Genomic DNA, 18,764 nt, shown 5'->3' with positions numbered 1-18,764 from the left:
CATGAAATTAGATCGTCTTTCTCGTTACCTTCAACCCATAAAAAAGGGCAGAGTTCAGACCCATCAGTTCACAAGAAATCTTAAACTCCATAAGATTATTGTAATGAAACTTGATAAGTATGCGGTGTATATATATTGTGACGAGACTTGATGTTTTATAAATAAAATTTATATGTGGTTGTGTATATATGATGTGATGAAACTTGATATGTATGCATGTCTATTTCCGGCAACGTCCAAAATTTGAAAATGGCACTGTACTGGCGGCAACCGCTACGTTTTTTTAAAAAAGGTGGGAAACACCTATCAGTGCCAGTTGGTAGCAAACAACCGGCACTGATAGCACTCATATCAGTGCCGGTTGGTAATACTAACCGGCACTGATAGTGATTTTCAATGCCGGTTCCATACCCGGCACTGATAGTCGCTAACTATCAGTGCCGATTAATCAGTGCCGGTTCATAAACTGACATTGATCACATTTTTGAACCGGCACTGATCACCTGTTCTGCAGTAGTGTGGCCTTCGGTCTAATTGACCCAGACCTCAGGAGGCTAATTGAATCAACCTCCAATAGCTCCCCTGCCAAAGAGACAATTTCCTTCACAATGCCTTCATCCCTAGCAATGATAGAAATCTCATATACCTTGATCCATGTTGTTTGAAGGACCGATGAGGCTTCGAGTTCAACAGCAAATTGTAATTTTCACCTTGAGACCATGAAGCCTTGGGTCCAAGACAAAAAGTTTAGAGAAGGTCTCTAAAGATTTCATGCTAGGGAACACCACCATATATTAATCCTCGGTGAGCTCTCTCACCTGCCAATCCCACTTATCATCAATCAGATTATTTATCTCAAGCTAATATCTTCTCCTCATTAGCATTGCCATCAATCACTTTCCACAATTCCAGTTGCCTTCTCAGTGTGAAATTTCACCCCAGGAATGTCAATGGGATAGAAACCTTGTCTCGGAATCCCAAAACCAAACCTTCCAGAGCTTGCCCCCCTGGCATTCTGCTCATTGCACTCAGCAGCCATGATCACTTGCTTTACACTTATAGCAAATCAACTCATTTTCACTGTCCAACTCATGAGCACCGTACTGAGTGCACCCAAAGCATTTGATCTCAGCATATGATTCGATTTTAGTTTTTACCTTTGGACACTTCATGTCACGTCCCCAGATACTCATGCATGTCATGCATAGTTCTCTCTCCCTTTTTCAGCGATTTTGGGAGGGGCTCCTCCATGGCGATGCCCTCCCAATCCCCAATTTTTGTGATAGTGCCCTTGCTAGAATCACCCTCTCGGTGTTGCTGCTTTAAGTCTCTCTTATGCTCGTCACTTCCATGGTCTATGAGTGTAGAGCTCGTCACGCCTCATGTCACCGACCACCTCCACAAACGAACGATCAAGCACCCAAACAGTCCGTCGATGGTGAACTCGCCGCATAGTCACACCAAATCTCCTAATCTCTTCTCGAGTGGTAGGAAACCCTAATTCCATTAATGTTTGGCTCACTCAGTTTGGTGACCCTGATCCATGGAGATACAAGAGAAGGCCTCCAGTAATGGGCGAAGATTTCAGCATAGGTTAGACCCACTAGCGGCCTAGGACTCAGCCCAACTCCTCCATGGTTGACTCCTCTCTTCCCACTGGATGCAAGACCCCCCTGGAACCGGCTCCATGTCTGTTGAGGAACAAGTAGGTTATGATAGCCAAAACAAAATTTTCTACCATGTTCAACCAGGAAATCATGTGATTATGGGATCATGGAGAAGAAGAAGAGTTAGAGTAAATCGATCCAACGTCATGCGCGTCGATGCAGGAGAAGCAGTCGAACTCAACAAAGTTATCATAGATGATCGACCTCCTAGTCGGGATCAACCTTCAGGTTCGACTTCCTTGTCGGGGCATTCAAACTACCTAGCTGGAGTGTTCCGATTAGTTGTGATCGCCTTGTCTGGAGCAACGTCAAGCCAATCAGCATCGCAATAGCAGCAACACCTTTACAGTATCCACATGTACTGGGGTGGAACACCGAACGCCGGTGTGCTAGCACCACACATACAACTAGGGTTTCAAGAGGTTTGTTGAAGAGGGTGTGGCTAGGGTTTCAGAGTGACTCAACCGTGCACGCCCCTCCTCACCCCTCCCCACGCCTCCTACTATGGGCTCCTACATTGGAATCCCATTAGGACTCTAGTCCCTCATGGATCACAATCCGTTTAAACTCTCTTAGGGATCAATCCGCATGCCTTGTTCTAACCCATTAAGTGTGTGACTTGTTAGGTTTATGTACAAACAACTACGACTCGAAAACCTATTTTCGAATCGAAATCAACAGTAGTCCCTAGTAGGACATATTAACTCCCAAGTATATATAAAGACCATATCAGTTAAACCTTGATATATACATACACCAATCAATTTGCCTCAGGATATCAATAAAGCTCAAGGAGAGATATGTGATATTCTTGTGATAGCTTGATCATTCACTCAGTCTTGTAGTGGATTACTTAAGTTGTGGTTAATTCTTTAATTACATTAGCATGGACATATACTTTCTAATCCAACTACATTAAAGGGTCCAGAGATATCTCTCCTATTATATAGAAGGAGTACATTCCATATTGATCGCTCATACCTCAGAACATGTTTCATGATAAACTCAAAAGCTACTTTTATAACTACCCAATAACGAAGTAGCGATTGGTTGTCCCCAAGTGTAGCATTACACATTCTGAGAATAAATGATGATCTCAGGTATAAAGATCATACATGCACACCATTTGAGATTACAACTGATAGCATATCATATAATAATCCCAGCAGTATCTCAATATGGGTCTATCTAACACTATATTTTTTAACATGTGTTCACAGTATTGATTTGATATCTCTATATCTATTATCTATAAAATATGATCATCAATGATATCTCTAACATGTGCTAGTATGTGAATTTATTGTCCTACGTAATGATACAAGACTAAGAATTATTTAAAACAATATCATAATAAAATAAAGATGTCACAAACAAGTCACATGTAAATAATAATTATCCAAGAACCAAATAATATATTATTTAAAAATACATAACATAGACATGATACAATCATCTTTATAATTTCCACAAACAATGTCAACCTTATTCCACTGATTTCCGCCTCAGAATTTGCCAACGGACTTTACTTAACATGGAAAACGGACTGTACTTAACATGGAAAGTTTAATTGTCCGTGCTTGAGCTGGGCTGAGCCCAACGGTCTTTATTGGGCATGGTTGCCTCACGCAGGTGCGGTAGTAACGGTGAACTGCCCTCAAAAAAAAGTTGCAAAGGTGAACTAGGATAGTGCTGACTGCTGAGAGGTGGAGACGATTTAGCTTCATTTAGAATTTGAGATGCCACCAAGCTGATTTGCCTGTAGCATGCTGCCATCTAGCTAAAAGGGGGATGGTACAAAAATACCAATTCACGAAAGACAATAAGAACCGACATGCTTCCGGTCGAGCTAACGAGTCCGAGAAAATTCTAAGGTCGAATGTTCATTCAACAACATTTATTTCACGTAGAGATACATATGCCTGCAAAACATATTATTCGAGTTCAAAATTTAATCAACCACTCAATTGTATACTAGTATCTGCATGATACTCCCTAAAATTACAGCTCGAAACGATGGCAGTACATCACAGAACTACAGCAAAACAAGGACTATCTTACTGGACCACTGCAAAACTAGTACTCAGGTTCACCCGTGTTACAGCTAATAGTAACTCACTTTCGATTTCTTTCTCAAGCTTTGCACTTACGTCTGGCTGAATAAACACTTCCAATATACACTTATCAACCATATAACCAGGTCCAACAGAACAAATTTCATTCAAGAAATAATGATTGGATCAGATCAAATAAGATCAATCAAAGCCGAGCTATATCCTTCTATGTATGTACTTGAACATGTTGCATGCTCATATTGTGTCGGATGTGTTGTTATCGTTTCGGTCAATCAAGGACCTTCTTGACTTCCTGAACGAACTGTGCTCTCTGAGAGGGGTCCATCTGAACAAGTATCCAAAGAAAATGTGAGATGGGAATGCTTACACAAAAAAGTGTACGTGTGCACATAAAGTTGCTAGCAATATGCAAACGAAATAGGAACACTTCAAAGTTAAAAGTAGATGCGACCAGTTGTACCACGGTATCAGTAAGTTAATTACAAAGAGAAAACAAATAGAACTATAAGCATGATTACCTTATCTAATAGCGTAGCAAGACCCTGTGAGAATGCTTGTAGATCTGAACTGGAGCCTGCAAGATCAGAGAGAGATTGAGACACCTTATGAGCCTTTAGCTCTTGGATATACCCCGTATAGTTTTCAGGATTGTCCTTCCAGGCAACAAAAGCATCATCATCATCCCATTCAATGCTTCCTGTTTCGGCTTGAGAAGCCAAGTACCATTTCTTGATCAGCTCGATTGCTGATTGATGAGAGAAGTGCTCACCCGCTACACCCCTAATTTCTTTTGCAATAACATCCTCGGAGATCCTCCTCCGTAATCTCTTATAGAAGAAAGAACGTGATTCTTCCCAGTCTACAACTTTCTTAATCACACCTTTAGCAGCCATTCTGAGGGAAGTATCGTGCAATTCAGCAAACCGTATTGCGATCTGAGTGTATAGAGGCAACAATTGTTTCGTGCGAGCTTCTATACTCCTCTGAAGGGATTCTATGTCAGGTAGACTTCCATTTCCAAGCTTTGCACCTTGGAATTTTGCTTTCAGATTTATCAACTCTGGGTCAAGCCTACCCATACAGTCTTGGAGTTCCTCTGACCTGAACTTGATTTCAATTAACCCTTGAGGTTCGAGAACATTGCCTTTTGCAGTCCTCTCAGCATAACACTCGATCCGGTCTGGATTTATTTTGCTATCAACCACGACCCATGCTCCTCCACGTAGTTCTCCAGCCATGGGAATGTAGACAAAGGCAGGCTGATTGTATGTCCTAAGGTTCTCAACTATTGTTGACCCAGCCTGAAGAATTCCTTCAAACAGATCTCTTTGTCCACCGGAGAAGCCTCTCCAGTTAGCAAGGATGAACAGAGGTAATCCTTCACGATTGAAGTCCAACAATGCCTGAGCTGTCTTAGTTGCAGAATCTGGGAACCACACTTGTCCAGCCCGAGGAACAGATCGCTCATGGGAATCAAGCTGTCCTGGATCAGCAGGGATGAGCTGCATCATGGTCTGTGTCTCCACAGCTATGACACCCACAGGAATCCCTCCAAGCTTCGCTCTGCCAGTAACCACTGTTTTTGCCCATCCTTCAAATGTCTCGACAAAGCTGTCTTTGTCAAACATACCACCCAACCATTTCCCTTGGCTGTCATTAACACCATGGATGGCTGTACGAGGATCGCATGTGTTCTCAGGGATGTATGCAACAGGTCTATCCGGTGGGTCCAAAGGTTTTGTAATAGGAAGAGGTCCACCGATTTTGGCAGGAACATAGCTGAGCCACCTCAATATATTAGAAACACCTTCAAGGTCATCTGAAACAGTCAGGTGAACAACACCATTGGTCGCCATGATCTTGGGACCACCCAACTGCATGTGGGAGCTGTACACTTCCCGCCCAAGAAGCTTGTTCAGGGCTGAATACCCTGTTAAAATAATAGGCTGGTCAAGACGTTGTATGCACCTAATACCAAGTCGAGCAAGATAAGCTCCTATTCCTACAGTCCGTCCAGTAACAAATGTAAGCGTAAATGTCTCTTTGTATGCCCTAGAATAAGCACTGGCGATAGCAGCACTTCCATGTATATTCTCCACACCAAGTCCATCCTCCTTGCCCACAACAGAGTCAATAATCCACCTAATTTCACCACTATCTAGCTGCCGCTTATGTGCTATAACAGAAGAGCCAATACGAGAATAGTCTTCATCAGTCAGATAAATGTACTGAAACCCACATTCTGGACTGCCATCATCAGACCACCCTACACGGAAGCAAGATTTCACTTCACCTGCTATGCCAATCCTAGCACCAGAGTTTGCTGCCAAGTATATAAGAGGAAGTTTCCTCTCACAAGCTAGATTGGTAACAGCTTCAAAAAATGCATCTTCCCTCGGGCCAAACGATCCAGCTCTGAAAGTAATATCATTTGCAACAACAATAATCTGCCTGCCATTGGGAAATTCAGGAGTGGACATCTCTAGGATCCAAGCTACCATACCAATGTCATTGAGCCCAGCAGGACGCTCCATGGGAATTAAAGGAGTGCCCCAAGAACCATGCTTCTCAGCAAACACCAGCTCTGTTGCTTTAACATAGCATTGGCTATTTTCACTGCCTTTAGAAACACTAGAGGCATTAGAATGCCATGATTTCTGCAGTGCAGTTTCAAATGCCTACAATTTTTGAGCCGTTGTCAGCTTAGGTTGAAAATACCAACAGATAGGTATCTGTTGACACACACGCGCGCGTGGAGAGGGAGTCAACTCACCAGTGGGAAATCATAGCAATAAGTAGTTCTGTTGTTCCTGGCAGAGCTGCGTTTTAGATCAATAACACTCAAAGGCTGATATGGATTACTCAGCGCAACACCATGCAAAGGACCAGCTGACGAAGTGGCAGAATGGTATACTAACTTCTGTGATTCTGTATCTTCCACTTCCCGGTAGATCTAAAACCATTGAAAGTGCTATGTGCTTCAGGACATAATTAAGTGGAAATGATATTCAAGCATGAATAAACTACAGGAAGAACAATAGTTCTAAATATAAGAATCGAATGTTGACTCTTATGTTCATGTGCACCATATGTAGAACTTACATCCACGGTGCAGGTGTGACTAGTAACATTGGTAGTTACCACTCTCCAGGTACCACTGGTGGGCCCATCAGAGTCCAATTTGAGTTTCACCTCCCATTGGCATACAGAAAGATGATGCATCCTTGCACCAACAAGTTTGTGTATCTTCAGAGCCATTGCTTTTAGAAGTGAGCATGCAGTAGCTTCATCTTGGCCAACATCAACAGTTGTGCTCCTGAGTAATATGAAAAGCTTGTTAAGGAGGCCAACCTCAGAAGCAAGGCATATATAATCCCCAAAAAAAGCATGTGCACACTTACCCTGAAACTGGAACGAGATCAAGAAGCTTTTGTTCTTTCAATATGGACAAATACATGTGAGAGTGACCTGTCCTAATCGCATGAAGCTCCAATTCTTCTATAGCAGTCACCAATGATCTTAAAATGTTATTCGAAGTAAAAGACAGAGATTCCTCAGAACATTTTACATCAATGTCACCAATCTGGGCTGATGTAAACCTGTTGCCTGCATCGGGTTGCCTGACAATAGTTCGGAAAAGTACCCTATGCAGCATTTTGGGGTTTTCAGTATTTCTTAATGTGTAGATATGCCACTGACGACCACGTGACGGAGTATACTTCATTTCATTATATCCTTTCACTTTCAACTTATCCTGTATCCACAATAGGCAAAATAAGTACAAACAGTGAAGGGGAAAATAACAAAGCATAAGAATAGAAGGGTAGCAAAACAACATGCAGTTATTTTGATAAAGTAACAGACCAATTCAAGAAGTGCAGAGAGAGGAGGCTCCACATGCCGCAGAATCTGCTCTTCCTCATAACAAAGCTTTTCATCTGACCAGAGGAATGTGTGGCGCATCGGTGTGCATTCATCATCTCTTTGAACAATGCAACTTATAACATTCAGACCAGCAGCACAAAGATCACTTGTGACACTACTATACTTGAGCATCATGGAAAGTTTGTCCATCCTACCTTGAGCTTGTTCATCACTGCTGAAAAATATGGATTCAGTCACTTAAAAACTCCACAAATCACGAACAACAGACAATTTCTTTGGCCCTAATATTGCACATGAACAGACCTGTTTTCACATAAATTCATCTCATTATCAGCACCCAGTAAGGCAATGTGCATCATGTTTCCCTCCAAGCTGGTGTACTGTGCCGCAGCCTTAAGTGCAGCTCCAATGGCTGTTTGCAAAGATTCAAGCGACTTGAGAATGACCATGGCACCCCATCTCTTCCCATCAAGAATGGTCCCTTGTCCATTTCTTGTATCAACAGGCCCTTCAGAGAACTCCCATAAAGCAATAACACCAGATTGCTTCCATTTTATCTGGACACTATCTTTCACAAGATGAGGCTGCAAAATATTATTGGCAAGTTAGCCAGCATATTGTACCGTAACATGTAGCACAAGTTATGAGATCACAACTTTCTACACCAAGTGAATTTCAATCAATGATGAGCATCTAATTTCTCAAGTTCTCTTTTTATGTAATGAAAATATGAGCATCTCATTTCATTAGGACATTGTATAGCATATGCATATCAGATATGGTCAGAGATAGTATAAAAGACTACAAAAATTGCATAAAAGACTACAAAAATTGCTAAATGTAATACCTGGTATAATCGTGATATGTATGTCTCAATCACTTTCTGTTGAACTGTTGGATCACTGTAATCAAACAAAGAAATAAGTGCATCTTCAACAGGCAGTGGGGCTGCGACTAAATCTTCCATGATATCCTTGATAGTCATTTCTCCCTTATGCATCCCCAGCTCTGAAAGGCTTCTTGCAATGCTCGTGCGGAGTTCACTTAGTTTGGTTTGTTCAAGAAGTTCGCTTGCTTTAAGGGCCAACTGTGTTTATTAAGATGCATGAAATTCATTAAACAAAGATATCAAAACATATTATAACTGAAAGATCTCTGTTATTTTAGGTCGCTGATGTCACCTTATAATATCTTTTATGATTGAGGAAAGAAAAGCGAATCAATAAATCCCTGTAAGCGGCAGGATTTGGATAGACCAGCTTCTCCATGAGTACTGTTATCAGCTTACCTTTGTTCCTCACACCCTATGGACAAAATCACACTATCAATGACAAAGACTGCTAAAGTAAATAATTTACACATAAGTCATCAGACCATAAAGAAATTTACCTGGTGGGACAAAACAATGCTTACAACCTTCTGCAGGTCTTTACTGTGTTGAAGGCGCAGGATTTCAATCACATCAGACTGCTAAGGCATAATTAACAAAAAAATAAGTCAAATTGTTTCTGGTGAATTGCATCTTAAGCCATGTAAAAGTTCTTTGCTACATAATCCCACAAAATTATTTGATGTACACTAGCATATGTTAGGTCATCAGTTGACATGTACTTGTAGCTAAAAGAATGGAAAAGGAAGAAACATTTTGAGTTCTTTTTTATATTTTGTTTGTCTGTTAGTTTGGATATGTAAGACAACCTGAATGTCATCACTAAAAAGTTCTTCCACAGAGAGATACTCCTCGAAAAGGGACTTGACGACAAAATGAGCATGGCTTTCTCTCCCACCCTCATATGACTTCAGTAGGCTCACAAGAGGCTCAACAAGCCTCTCATTGGTAGCTTTTTCCTTCTCAGAACAACTCGCAAGGTTTGCCTACAAAAAACACTGGTTAAAAGAATAGCTAACAGTTTACACAGTGACACCACAAAAGAAACCTAAAACTTACCTCAATGATGTCTCTTAGCAACTTGCACGGGAATTCCTTGTTCTTCCCATGGTAAAAGTTGAACTTGTATTCCTTATATTTATCCTCTAACTGAATGCATAAAGTTTAATACATCAGAACTAGAACACAAAAAGGGAAGGTTATTTAAGGACATACCAGAAGAACTGGAGTTAATAAATAAAATCAAAACTTCCTGACAGTTTCAGCTCTTATCAGGTAAATTGCTAGAGTGAAATATTCTGAGTTTTCACCAATTCAGCATATAAATGCAAGTATCAATTTAATATAATAAAATGCAGCAAATTACCCAGACAATTGAACAAAACGCAATGCAGATTGATATCATAAAGTGTGTAGTGTTAGTCTAGATGATACCACACCTTTCTATCATAAAGATAAGCCAATAAGTCAAATTAAGATAATCTATCTTGTAAAACGATCATCTTTCCTTTGAACCAGATTGGATGTATCTTGCCAGTTCCACATACCTGACTCTTGAGACTTCTCGGAATCCTATTTGCAAGAACTGACATAAGTTCATCCCACTGTAGGAAAGGAAGCTCAGGATTGTCCAGGCAGCATACCAAATCTTGTACAACCTGAGAAGGAAGCAGATTTAAAAACGATTCAATCAATAAGGAGATAGACGCCAGATCGCAATGATTTAAAATTGAAGGATGATTGAAAAGTATCAAACTAGAAACATAAAACTGCTGAAAGAAAGCAAAACTATTGATGTAACAGATAAGTTTGCAGTTGCATACTAACATGAGCATGATCAACATATGCGTGAAAGATCATTGGAATCTAGGTCTGCCAACATGTTGAACCATTTCATAGATTACAGAGTTCGGAACCAAAAGTTAACAGACCCAAAAGAGAAATCCAGGTGGACCCAGAAGCCAGAACTCATACAAGCAAAATTAAAATGTATTTAAAAGAGGGGGGAAAAAAGAGGAAACACAGGATAAACAAAAAAAATGTAATCACAGGTCTGATGTTTACTTGGTTGATTTTATGCTCATATCCTGCAAGGACCATTCGAGCAGCATTCAAACTTGCAGCATATTTTTTGTGTACTTGGCTAGAGGCAGCAACAGGAAGGCCCATTTTTGGAAAAGTGCCATCAAAAGGTTCAGCTCTCTTCACTGCAGAAGGGTCATCAAGATCCAGCCTTGCTATAAGATCACCAGCCTAGAACCGAAACATAAGCTCAGAAACTTAACATGCAATGGCTATGCGAAGCATGCACAGGACAAGGTGTAGCTGTAAGAATATAACCTGCAATGCCTGGCCCTCGGACATCATAACATGAATGACACCAGAAGCAGGCGTCAAGAGAGGCATGCACATCTTCATAACCTCAACTTCCGCATATGGTACATCAGCATCGACATGAGCACCATCAGCAACCAAAAAACGAAGAAGTTTGCAGGGTGTTTCAGCTAACAACTTCGATGGATCATGATCATTCTGCAAAAACACACTGTATGGTCAAGAATCTTACATTGTTATTTTTTTCTATTTCTATGATGAACAGCATATGACTTGTTCGAAACATGCAATACAAGCAGTCTAGAAGTAGCTTGTATGATAACAAGTGTTCAAAGGCATCTTCTAGACTCCACCCTTGATTGTAGTAATTCTTAAAAGTACAGGTACTACAGTTAATTTGAAGAAAACCAAGGAGACTATAACTCCACAATAAGGATTTATCTTTTCTTATGGGACATCTCTTGTGGAAGCAAACAACTGAATTCATCTTATAAGGATAAGGTAAAAGCGACAAACAAGTGAATGCAGTAAAAAAAGTTGCAAATAAAACTGGCAGAAGTTTCCAAATCAGACACCAAGAATATAAATAAAGGGAAAAATATAATATTTACCTGTAACAAGCATGTCTTCCCATCAATAAGAAGCCGTGTACCACCAGCCTCTTCTTCTGCATAAATTACATGGCTGTTTCCATCCAACTGAAGCCATTACAGTTCATAAATCAGAACTGACATCAACTTCAGAACCATATATCATATTGATTACCAAAGTATAAAAGCGAGAACATGTTACCTGCATTAGGAGGCCACCATCACATAAGGTTTGTACATTCGTTTCCATCGCTGATGCATTCATTCGCAATCTGTAGCTACCATGTCCAGTCCTTAGAGTTTCAATCTATGAGACAATATAGATGAATCCCATAATGATATCAGATACTTTACTGCAATAAATTAAAAGATCTCCTTAAGGAATGTCACACTTACTGTATATTTTTTCCCTTCTATATTCAAACTAATTGTTGAATTGATGAGCGATATATGCTGCAGATGAAAATTATTGGTCAACCATTTTTCACCTCCAAAAATAATCCAGAATTAAGCCCACAAAGCATACCTTCGGTAGAATCTGACCCTTGGAGAGATAACTAACATAGTCAGAAACCGTGGCTGCATTGGTGGTTACTGTTTTCTGTAGCATGTAAGAACGATTTAAATTAGACCATACATTGATATGTTTTCCACAGAAGCTCAAAAGTGCTTGCGTTAATGGTATGGTTTCATCTTACATATAAAGCTCCTCCAACCACTGAAATATACCATGGGGGCCTTTCAGCTTGAACACGCATAGCTATTCTGGTATCCAGCCAACCAGTATGAATCTTATTCTCTCTGAAGTCGGAGGCCTGCGTTAATATAGGGAAATTGCAACATGGGTTTAAGTTTTGAGGGAAAATTAAATGCAAAATGATTGTATAAAACCAAGAAAATAGGCTTAAAAAGCAGTCAATTTCTTAGGGTCTGTTTGTGGTTGCTATGTTGCGGTGGAATCTGGTTAGTTATATAAATATTTGCAAATCCTAGTGGGATTTTCGTTGTTACAGATAAAGCAAAGGATGCTTCCAAACAACAAGTGCATCCAAATATAGAATAAAAAAGTACTTTTGAAAAGCCACCATAACGCCAAACGGAGCCTTACATTCAAGAGATCAACTGTGTAATCAACGTTTGAATGAATTTCTCCACGAATTTGAATCTCTTTCAATGCAAGAGCCATGTTGGTTATTGCTGCTGATCTAGAGAGTCCATATGCAAAAACATGTCCTGTAATCAAAGGAGCAACCTTTCAAAAGTGAGGAACAATACAAATTATAAAGAGAATAATCACTCGATTTCACATACCAAACTGAGAATCAGCAAATTCATGAATGCCTCCGCCAGACTGAAAAATAAACCAAAGAGAAGTCAGAGTGCAAATTAAATGGAATAACCAAATGAAACAACAAATGTTTGAACAACAAACAGTTACAGCCAAATTGTCTGCACAACTCAAAATAGTGTGACAGTGCAACTAAGTTATAAACAAGTTACCTTTACTGAGAAGTAGGCCCAAACATTAGGCTTGCTTCTAAAACTTATCTCCTGAAAATTAAAAAAAAAAATCAAGATCCAGTCATTTTACCAGGCTTAATGAGTTCGACCTATGTATCTGACATAAAAAAACTCACCTTTACTTCCCCACCAGTAGGCTTGAAACCATCATCCGGATTCTCACTAGTTATTCTAACTGCTACACAATGGCCCTTTGGCCATTGAGAATCTACCTCATCAAAGTTGAATGGAGTAGCAAGAGCAGCTGTTTTCCTCCAAATGTCATAGCCTCCTCCATGCTCCATTCCATAGAAGCGTCTGATCTCTACATAAAGAGAGAGTTAAGATATTAAAATAAGGATGCGAAGTCAGTAATACCTAATACGTTGGTGCATTACTAATTACCTGGAATCTGCCAAAGGGGTATGCCCATTCCAACTGAAACTTGAGCTGCAGGTAGATTTACTTCGGCTATCCATTCAGTGACTGGATGCTCGACCTGAATGGAGACCATTGAACATTTTGAAGGATTTCAAACATGTTAATTCTTCAAGAACGTTCAAGGGAACAAACCTGCAATCGTGGATTAAGCTCCAGAAAATAGTATTCTCCGGTTTCCATGCTGTAAAGATATTCAACAGTAGCAGCACCAACATAACCCACAACCTTAGCAAGCCTCCTTGCTGCCTGCTCAAGCGCTTTAACCGTTTCACGAGGAGCAACAGTAACTGGGCCCTCCTCAATAATCTGTTGTAAACCAAAAGAAACATCAATCTTTGGATCAGAACTACAGGGCAGAGGTAGATCATGTAATAAAATGGATGGTTAGACTGGGGGAGAGAACCTTTTGGTGTCGCCGTTGCACGCTGCAATCACGACTGTGAAGTGCTGCTACGTTGCCATATTGATCACAAAGCAACTGAACTTCAAGATGGCGACTCTAAAAAGGAAAATAAGGTTTAAAATAAAGTGAGCACAGATTACAGAACATATTTCCAAGATCATGTTGGACAAGTCTTGGTTCGCAGTTCAACATTAAGTGAAACTCTTGAGAACCTAATTGGAGTGCATACAAGGTATTCCAACAGTAGATTGAGAAAAAGGGGTTAAGTACCAACTAGTTTTGGAAAATCAGATGTGTTGTTTCTCTCTCCTTTATAAATTAGGTAGCCATTATCTCACTTTTTCCTGATACTGACTGTAAATTGACACTCGTTGCAATCTAAGATCAAGAGCGAAGACATAAACTGCTCATGTATGTGATGAATAAAACTGATGAAGATAAGCTTAGTCTTCCATTATCCAACTCTAGCATGCGCAACTCTTCCAAAAACAATCATTTCTAAATTCAAAATACATTATGCATTTTTTGAAAAGCGCACATCAGTTAACTTTTCATACATCTGTTGATCTCCAGAACTGATGATCATTGGTGCATTTGTCAATAATGTACCAAATGAAGCTTCCAGAACGTACAATGATAACTTAGAAACAACATGAACAGGGAATACTATTTTCAGAAAAGAAAACGGGAAAGAGGAAAACCTAACCTGGGATGCAAGCCTCATGATAAATATTGGAGAACCAGGGACTTCACCTTGTACTTGCTTAAACAATGCTCTAACTTCAGCATCATTATGAACCTGCAAGGGAAATTGAGTTATTCATGTCAAAAAGGGGGTTAGCTCACACATTGAACCTCCACAGTCTGCACAATCTCTTGAAAGATAGTTGAACCACATCAATAACGAACCTTTCTTATCCCTTTACCGCCACCTCCCCAGGATGCCTTAATCATGGCAGGATAACCTATCACCTGACAACTCGCGACTGCTTCCTCTGTGGTAGTAACACAAGCTTTTCTATACATCTCCTCAGGTATTGAGTCCAAGCAACACTCTAATGGAACTTCAACCTAAATATAGTGTCATTAGAATATAAAAATGCATATACCAAGTAGATTAGCAGATAGTTATCAAAGAGAGTGAGGGGCTCACATGTGATCCACTCCAAGCAAGAGTCGGAACCCCAGCTGCTTGAGCAATGAGAGCTGAACCGACCTTGTCTCCCAATGCATTCATTGATGATGCTGGTGGCCCGAGAAAAACAATTCCTTTTGCAGTCAGCGCATCTGGGAGTTCAGGATTCTCAGAAGCATGACCCCAACCAGGCCAAACAGCAGATACACCTACTCTCTCTGCTATCTGAATTACCAAAACCATCAAAGTTTACAGTGAAAATCAGACTTCCGCAATAGTTGAGGCCCCAAAAAAAGTCTGTTTTACCTTGACGAACTGACTGGTTATGCTTTTTGGAATCTGATACCCCTCCATCACATCCGTCCCGAATTGACCGAGTGCGACCTTTCCTCCGGTTGGAGGGCCTTGATGATGCAGATGATGGGAATGTAGACCCAGTTGAACTTCTATGCCGATTAGGGAGTAGTGGCAGCGCCTTTGAGGCAGCTGCAGCTAATCCAAACTGCGACATTGTTGCTCCGTACCCCAGACTATGCAATTTTTCCAGGAGTTTGTCAAAGGCACAGTGCCATAAAAAGAGAGGGAAAACTTCTGAGAAATCTGAATCTGAAAGAAGCAAATGAGTAGGATTTATTAGTTCGTTCACACATGCATCAGAACTTTATCGAAGTTCTAGCAGAACGCTCTTAGGACGTTTGAGTATCCAAAAATGAAAAACCAGCTTTCTAGTTCATGGGCCACTCACTAGTAAAATATGTTAAGGGTTTAGAGAAGTTCAATTTCTCCAGCAACCAGAACTCGTTCCCAGCATTTTGTGATGCTTCCAGTTTGTTTTGCCATTTTGAATGGCTATAGGGCACCTACTTACTACTATGTTTAGACCTTCTCTAGTTTATTCGCGACCTCTGTGGAATAATACAGAAACATTCACTAGCAAAACATGGGCAATATAGAAATGTCCAATATACTACATCTAGGTGGTACCTTTTTCTACCACGTTTCTTTTTTACTCTCATTCAAAGAGTATCAGAGCTACCTACTGGCTTGAGATCTTTGTTGAGTCTCTTTGTCATACAAAGCCCACATTTAATGTGTAATCAGTTGGCTGTCTTCATAGTGAAAAGGGAGAAGGGGAAGCTCGGGCAGGGCAGGGGGAAATCATGACTACACAACAAGCTCGCCAAATGGTAACAAGGATTATTTTTCCTATTAATCACCGTGCCTATCTTTTTTATCAGTGGGTTAATAAGGATAGTTGGCTTGTCCAAGTAAGCTCAAGAGCACAATTAAAAAAAAATGGGCATTCAGAAAATTGTTGGCTTGACATATCATTTCTGAAGAAGATAAATCAATTTTGTGACATTAAATGACACTTTGATTCTAGAATGTACTGGACAAAACACAAATCTTTTTCCCAAAAAGTGCAGGTAAATCCTCATTTTCGTACACAATATACTGAGTAGGCAACATTGTACTTTCAGATTTAGCACACAGGACAAAAGAAAAGGAAAAAAAATAGCACACAAAAGTAGGTCAGCAATACATACAACCGCTAGATAACAAGGGAAACGAGAAAAAATAAACAGCACCACCTACGATCAAACAGTGCGATGTCACAGTACCTACTAAGTACCATGAAAACGATGAGACATAAATCGAAACTAACAAGAAACGGAGCCAATCACATACCTTTTAGGGAACAGGGACGCTTAAACCCTAATTCATATGAATACCCGCAAACACTATAACTTAAACCTCAAACCCACATCACAGCGGGAAGACGCAGAGCCACCACCTACCAAATACCAACAGAACAGACGCTAGCAATCTAAGTCCACAGCCAGTGACGATAGACACTAGCAGAGCCAGCTACAGCCTGCCCATCCATCCTGCAACCAGAGACAACCTACATTTCACTTCCGCAGCATCCCCTACTGTGTAGCGAGCCCAAACCCATCGCCCACCCCAAGCTCCTTCCCATTCCAGTACGACACTCCTCGAATTCCGCGGCCCCGGGCGCAAAACCCCGCGGACAAATCCGGCCCAGCCTTAAACCCTCTCACCACCCGGACGCGTTCCACCACCCCCATCCACCACCCGCAACCAGAAGCGCGACAGTGAGAGCAATGACGGCGCGCGGTCTCACCGGCGGGGACGCATATCGGCGAGCGGCGCGGATCTGGCGATGCGCTGCGCTGCGACAGAGGAAACGACACTGGCGATGAGCCGGCTTAATAAATAGTGAGTACCTGTGGAGGAAAAGGCGAGGGGGAGGCGGAGAAGGCCACGCGCGGGTGGCTTCGAGGGTGACGGCGGCGTGGTTGGATCCTTGCGGTGGTGGCGCAGAGGAGGAGGCGCTGGGCGGAGGCGGATATCCCGAGGGGGTGGGGGCGAGCCAGGAGGGAGGCGGGACCGGAGGGATGTGGGGTGTGCGGCCTAAAATAATAATTTCACCCATGCATCGGCATCGGGCGACTCCGCCTGTGGGGAATGGCACGTGACGGGGTGCCGCGGATGGGGATATGATGGGGGCAAGTGGACGGCCCAGATGTGGCCGAGTGGATTGGATGGGGATCCGACGCGCGTGCGCGGGGCTTGTGACCACGCCGGGTAGGGGTTTCGTTGCGACGAGAGTTTACGGTTTGACGGCGGCAGGGTTAACTGGGATTTAAGTGGCCACTAAGCTGAGTGAAGTGACCATTAAGCTGAGTGGTTGAGCTGACCATACTTGCCGTGATCGTGACCCGTTTTTGGATACGGTTAGAAATTACATAGGTGTAAATTATGATGGTAGGGATCACAGTGTTACGAGGAATTTAATTTGTAGCGTAAGTAAATCATAACACAATGACTTGACTTACGTATGATTATAAGCTAAAGTTACGTAACATCACCAAGTAGTACGCACTAAAAAACAATTAAAAACTATAGTTAAATATATAAATAAGGTCAAAGCAAAGTTAAAATTGAAAAAGAAAGACATTCTATTGCATTTCCTGCTACCTCTATCCCTCACTCTCATCCCCCCACCTCTACAGTAGATATATGAGTAAAGAATGAGTACGAGACGCAGCGAACCAGTACTTTTTAATGGATCTTCCGACAACAAACAGGCAGTGATCACCGAGGAGGATGCCATACACTGACATCTCTCTCCTCTCTATTTCCCTTTTCTTAGATTTTATTTTTTTGCAAAAATTTTTTGTTGAACTTTTTGTCAAAATTTTCGTGAAAAAATCTCCCATAATGTTCGATCAAGATCTTTTAGTCAACTTTTTTATTGAATCTTTTAGTAAAAAAATTATCAAAACTTTATCGTAATTAAGTTTTAGTCAACATTTACTAAAAAGAAAAGGAATAAGGGAAATTATGCATACCTCGAAATGCAGTCCGACTGGTGCGCGAGCGGGGCTGCTAGCGCGTGTGTGCTGATTTGCAGCCTCTACGGTTACTCAAAAAGCTTAAGCAATAGTTCAACATCGTGTGACCCTCGTGTCGACATATCCATGGCCATCCAGTGCTCTGCATGACCAGCTTGAATATGTTGGGATGCTATATGTATACATTACCCTCGGTTAGTTATTGCTTTGCCGATGGATGCACAACTCAGCCTGGGCCACATTGTCTCTTTAATTTGGTTGAAGATTGGAGATTAGAGTTCAACTCCTATCAACCAAATACGAGAATTATTTCTATATTTTTTTCATAAAGATTGATTTTGCATGGTTTGAACCCTTGATCTGTGGGTTGTGAGCCTTTCACCTGAGTACGCTAACTAATTTCAACTACTCCAAACAAAGATGATTTTGAAATAGACTTCTGAATGACTAACTTTGTATGGATAC

The 18,764-nt window shown here is 41.1% G+C and overlaps 1 protein-coding gene across 5 annotated transcripts; it reads right to left on the bottom strand.

Annotated features, from left to right (window-relative positions):
- Positions 1–3,532: 3,532 nt before the first annotated feature.
- Positions 3,533–17,335, bottom strand: LOC133888032 (acetyl-CoA carboxylase 2-like). Of its 5 annotated transcripts, none has more exons than XM_062328121.1 (32): positions 17,066–17,335; positions 15,226–15,525; positions 14,938–15,144; positions 14,694–14,855; positions 14,491–14,583; positions 13,785–13,880; positions 13,514–13,687; positions 13,346–13,439; positions 13,078–13,265; positions 12,941–12,991; positions 12,752–12,791; positions 12,549–12,673; positions 12,139–12,255; positions 11,967–12,041; positions 11,837–11,893; positions 11,643–11,747; positions 11,462–11,548; positions 10,857–11,048; positions 10,581–10,769; positions 10,064–10,174; positions 9,576–9,665; positions 9,326–9,502; positions 9,017–9,097; positions 8,809–8,931; positions 8,475–8,714; positions 7,931–8,211; positions 7,607–7,841; positions 7,144–7,496; positions 6,845–7,058; positions 6,516–6,695; positions 4,261–6,420; positions 3,533–4,067 (listed from the first exon to the last, which is right to left on the bottom strand). In XM_062328121.1, exons 2-32 carry the CDS (start codon positions 15,271–15,273, stop codon positions 4,011–4,013), a joined length of 6,402 nt encoding a protein of 2,133 aa, XP_062184105.1. In that variant the 5' UTR covers positions 15,274–15,525; positions 17,066–17,335; the 3' UTR covers positions 3,533–4,010. The 5 variants fall into 5 exon arrangements, with proteins under 5 accessions (XP_062184105.1, XP_062184104.1, XP_062184107.1 ...); XM_062328120.1 differs by having other exon boundaries at positions 17,169–17,335; XM_062328123.1 differs by having other exon boundaries at positions 7,607–7,838; positions 17,169–17,335.
- Between the last annotated feature and the right edge of the window lie 1,429 nt (positions 17,336–18,764).

The sequence above is a fragment of the Phragmites australis genome, chromosome 13 (assembly GCF_958298935.1).
Source record: "Phragmites australis chromosome 13, lpPhrAust1.1, whole genome shotgun sequence".
Lineage (NCBI taxonomy): Eukaryota > Viridiplantae > Streptophyta > Magnoliopsida > Poales > Poaceae > Phragmites > Phragmites australis.
This window is presented reverse-complemented; position numbering and strand designations above follow the sequence as displayed.

What these genes read in the sequence shown, in the direction of transcription:
- LOC133888032 (XM_062328121.1), bottom strand. Translation starts at nt 15,273, where the DNA reads ATGGAGGGGTATCAGATTCCAAAAAGCATAACCAGTCAGTTCGTCAAG. An exon ending in GTCACACCTGCACCGTGGAT is followed by an intron (nt 6,696 to 6,844) that starts GTAAGTTCTACA and finishes CAATGGTTTTAG; the next exon opens with ATCTACCGGGAAGTGGAAGA. An exon ending in ATTGCTATGATTTCCCACTG is followed by an intron (nt 6,421 to 6,515) that starts GTGAGTTGACTC and finishes CAAAAATTGTAG; the next exon opens with GCATTTGAAACTGCACTGCA.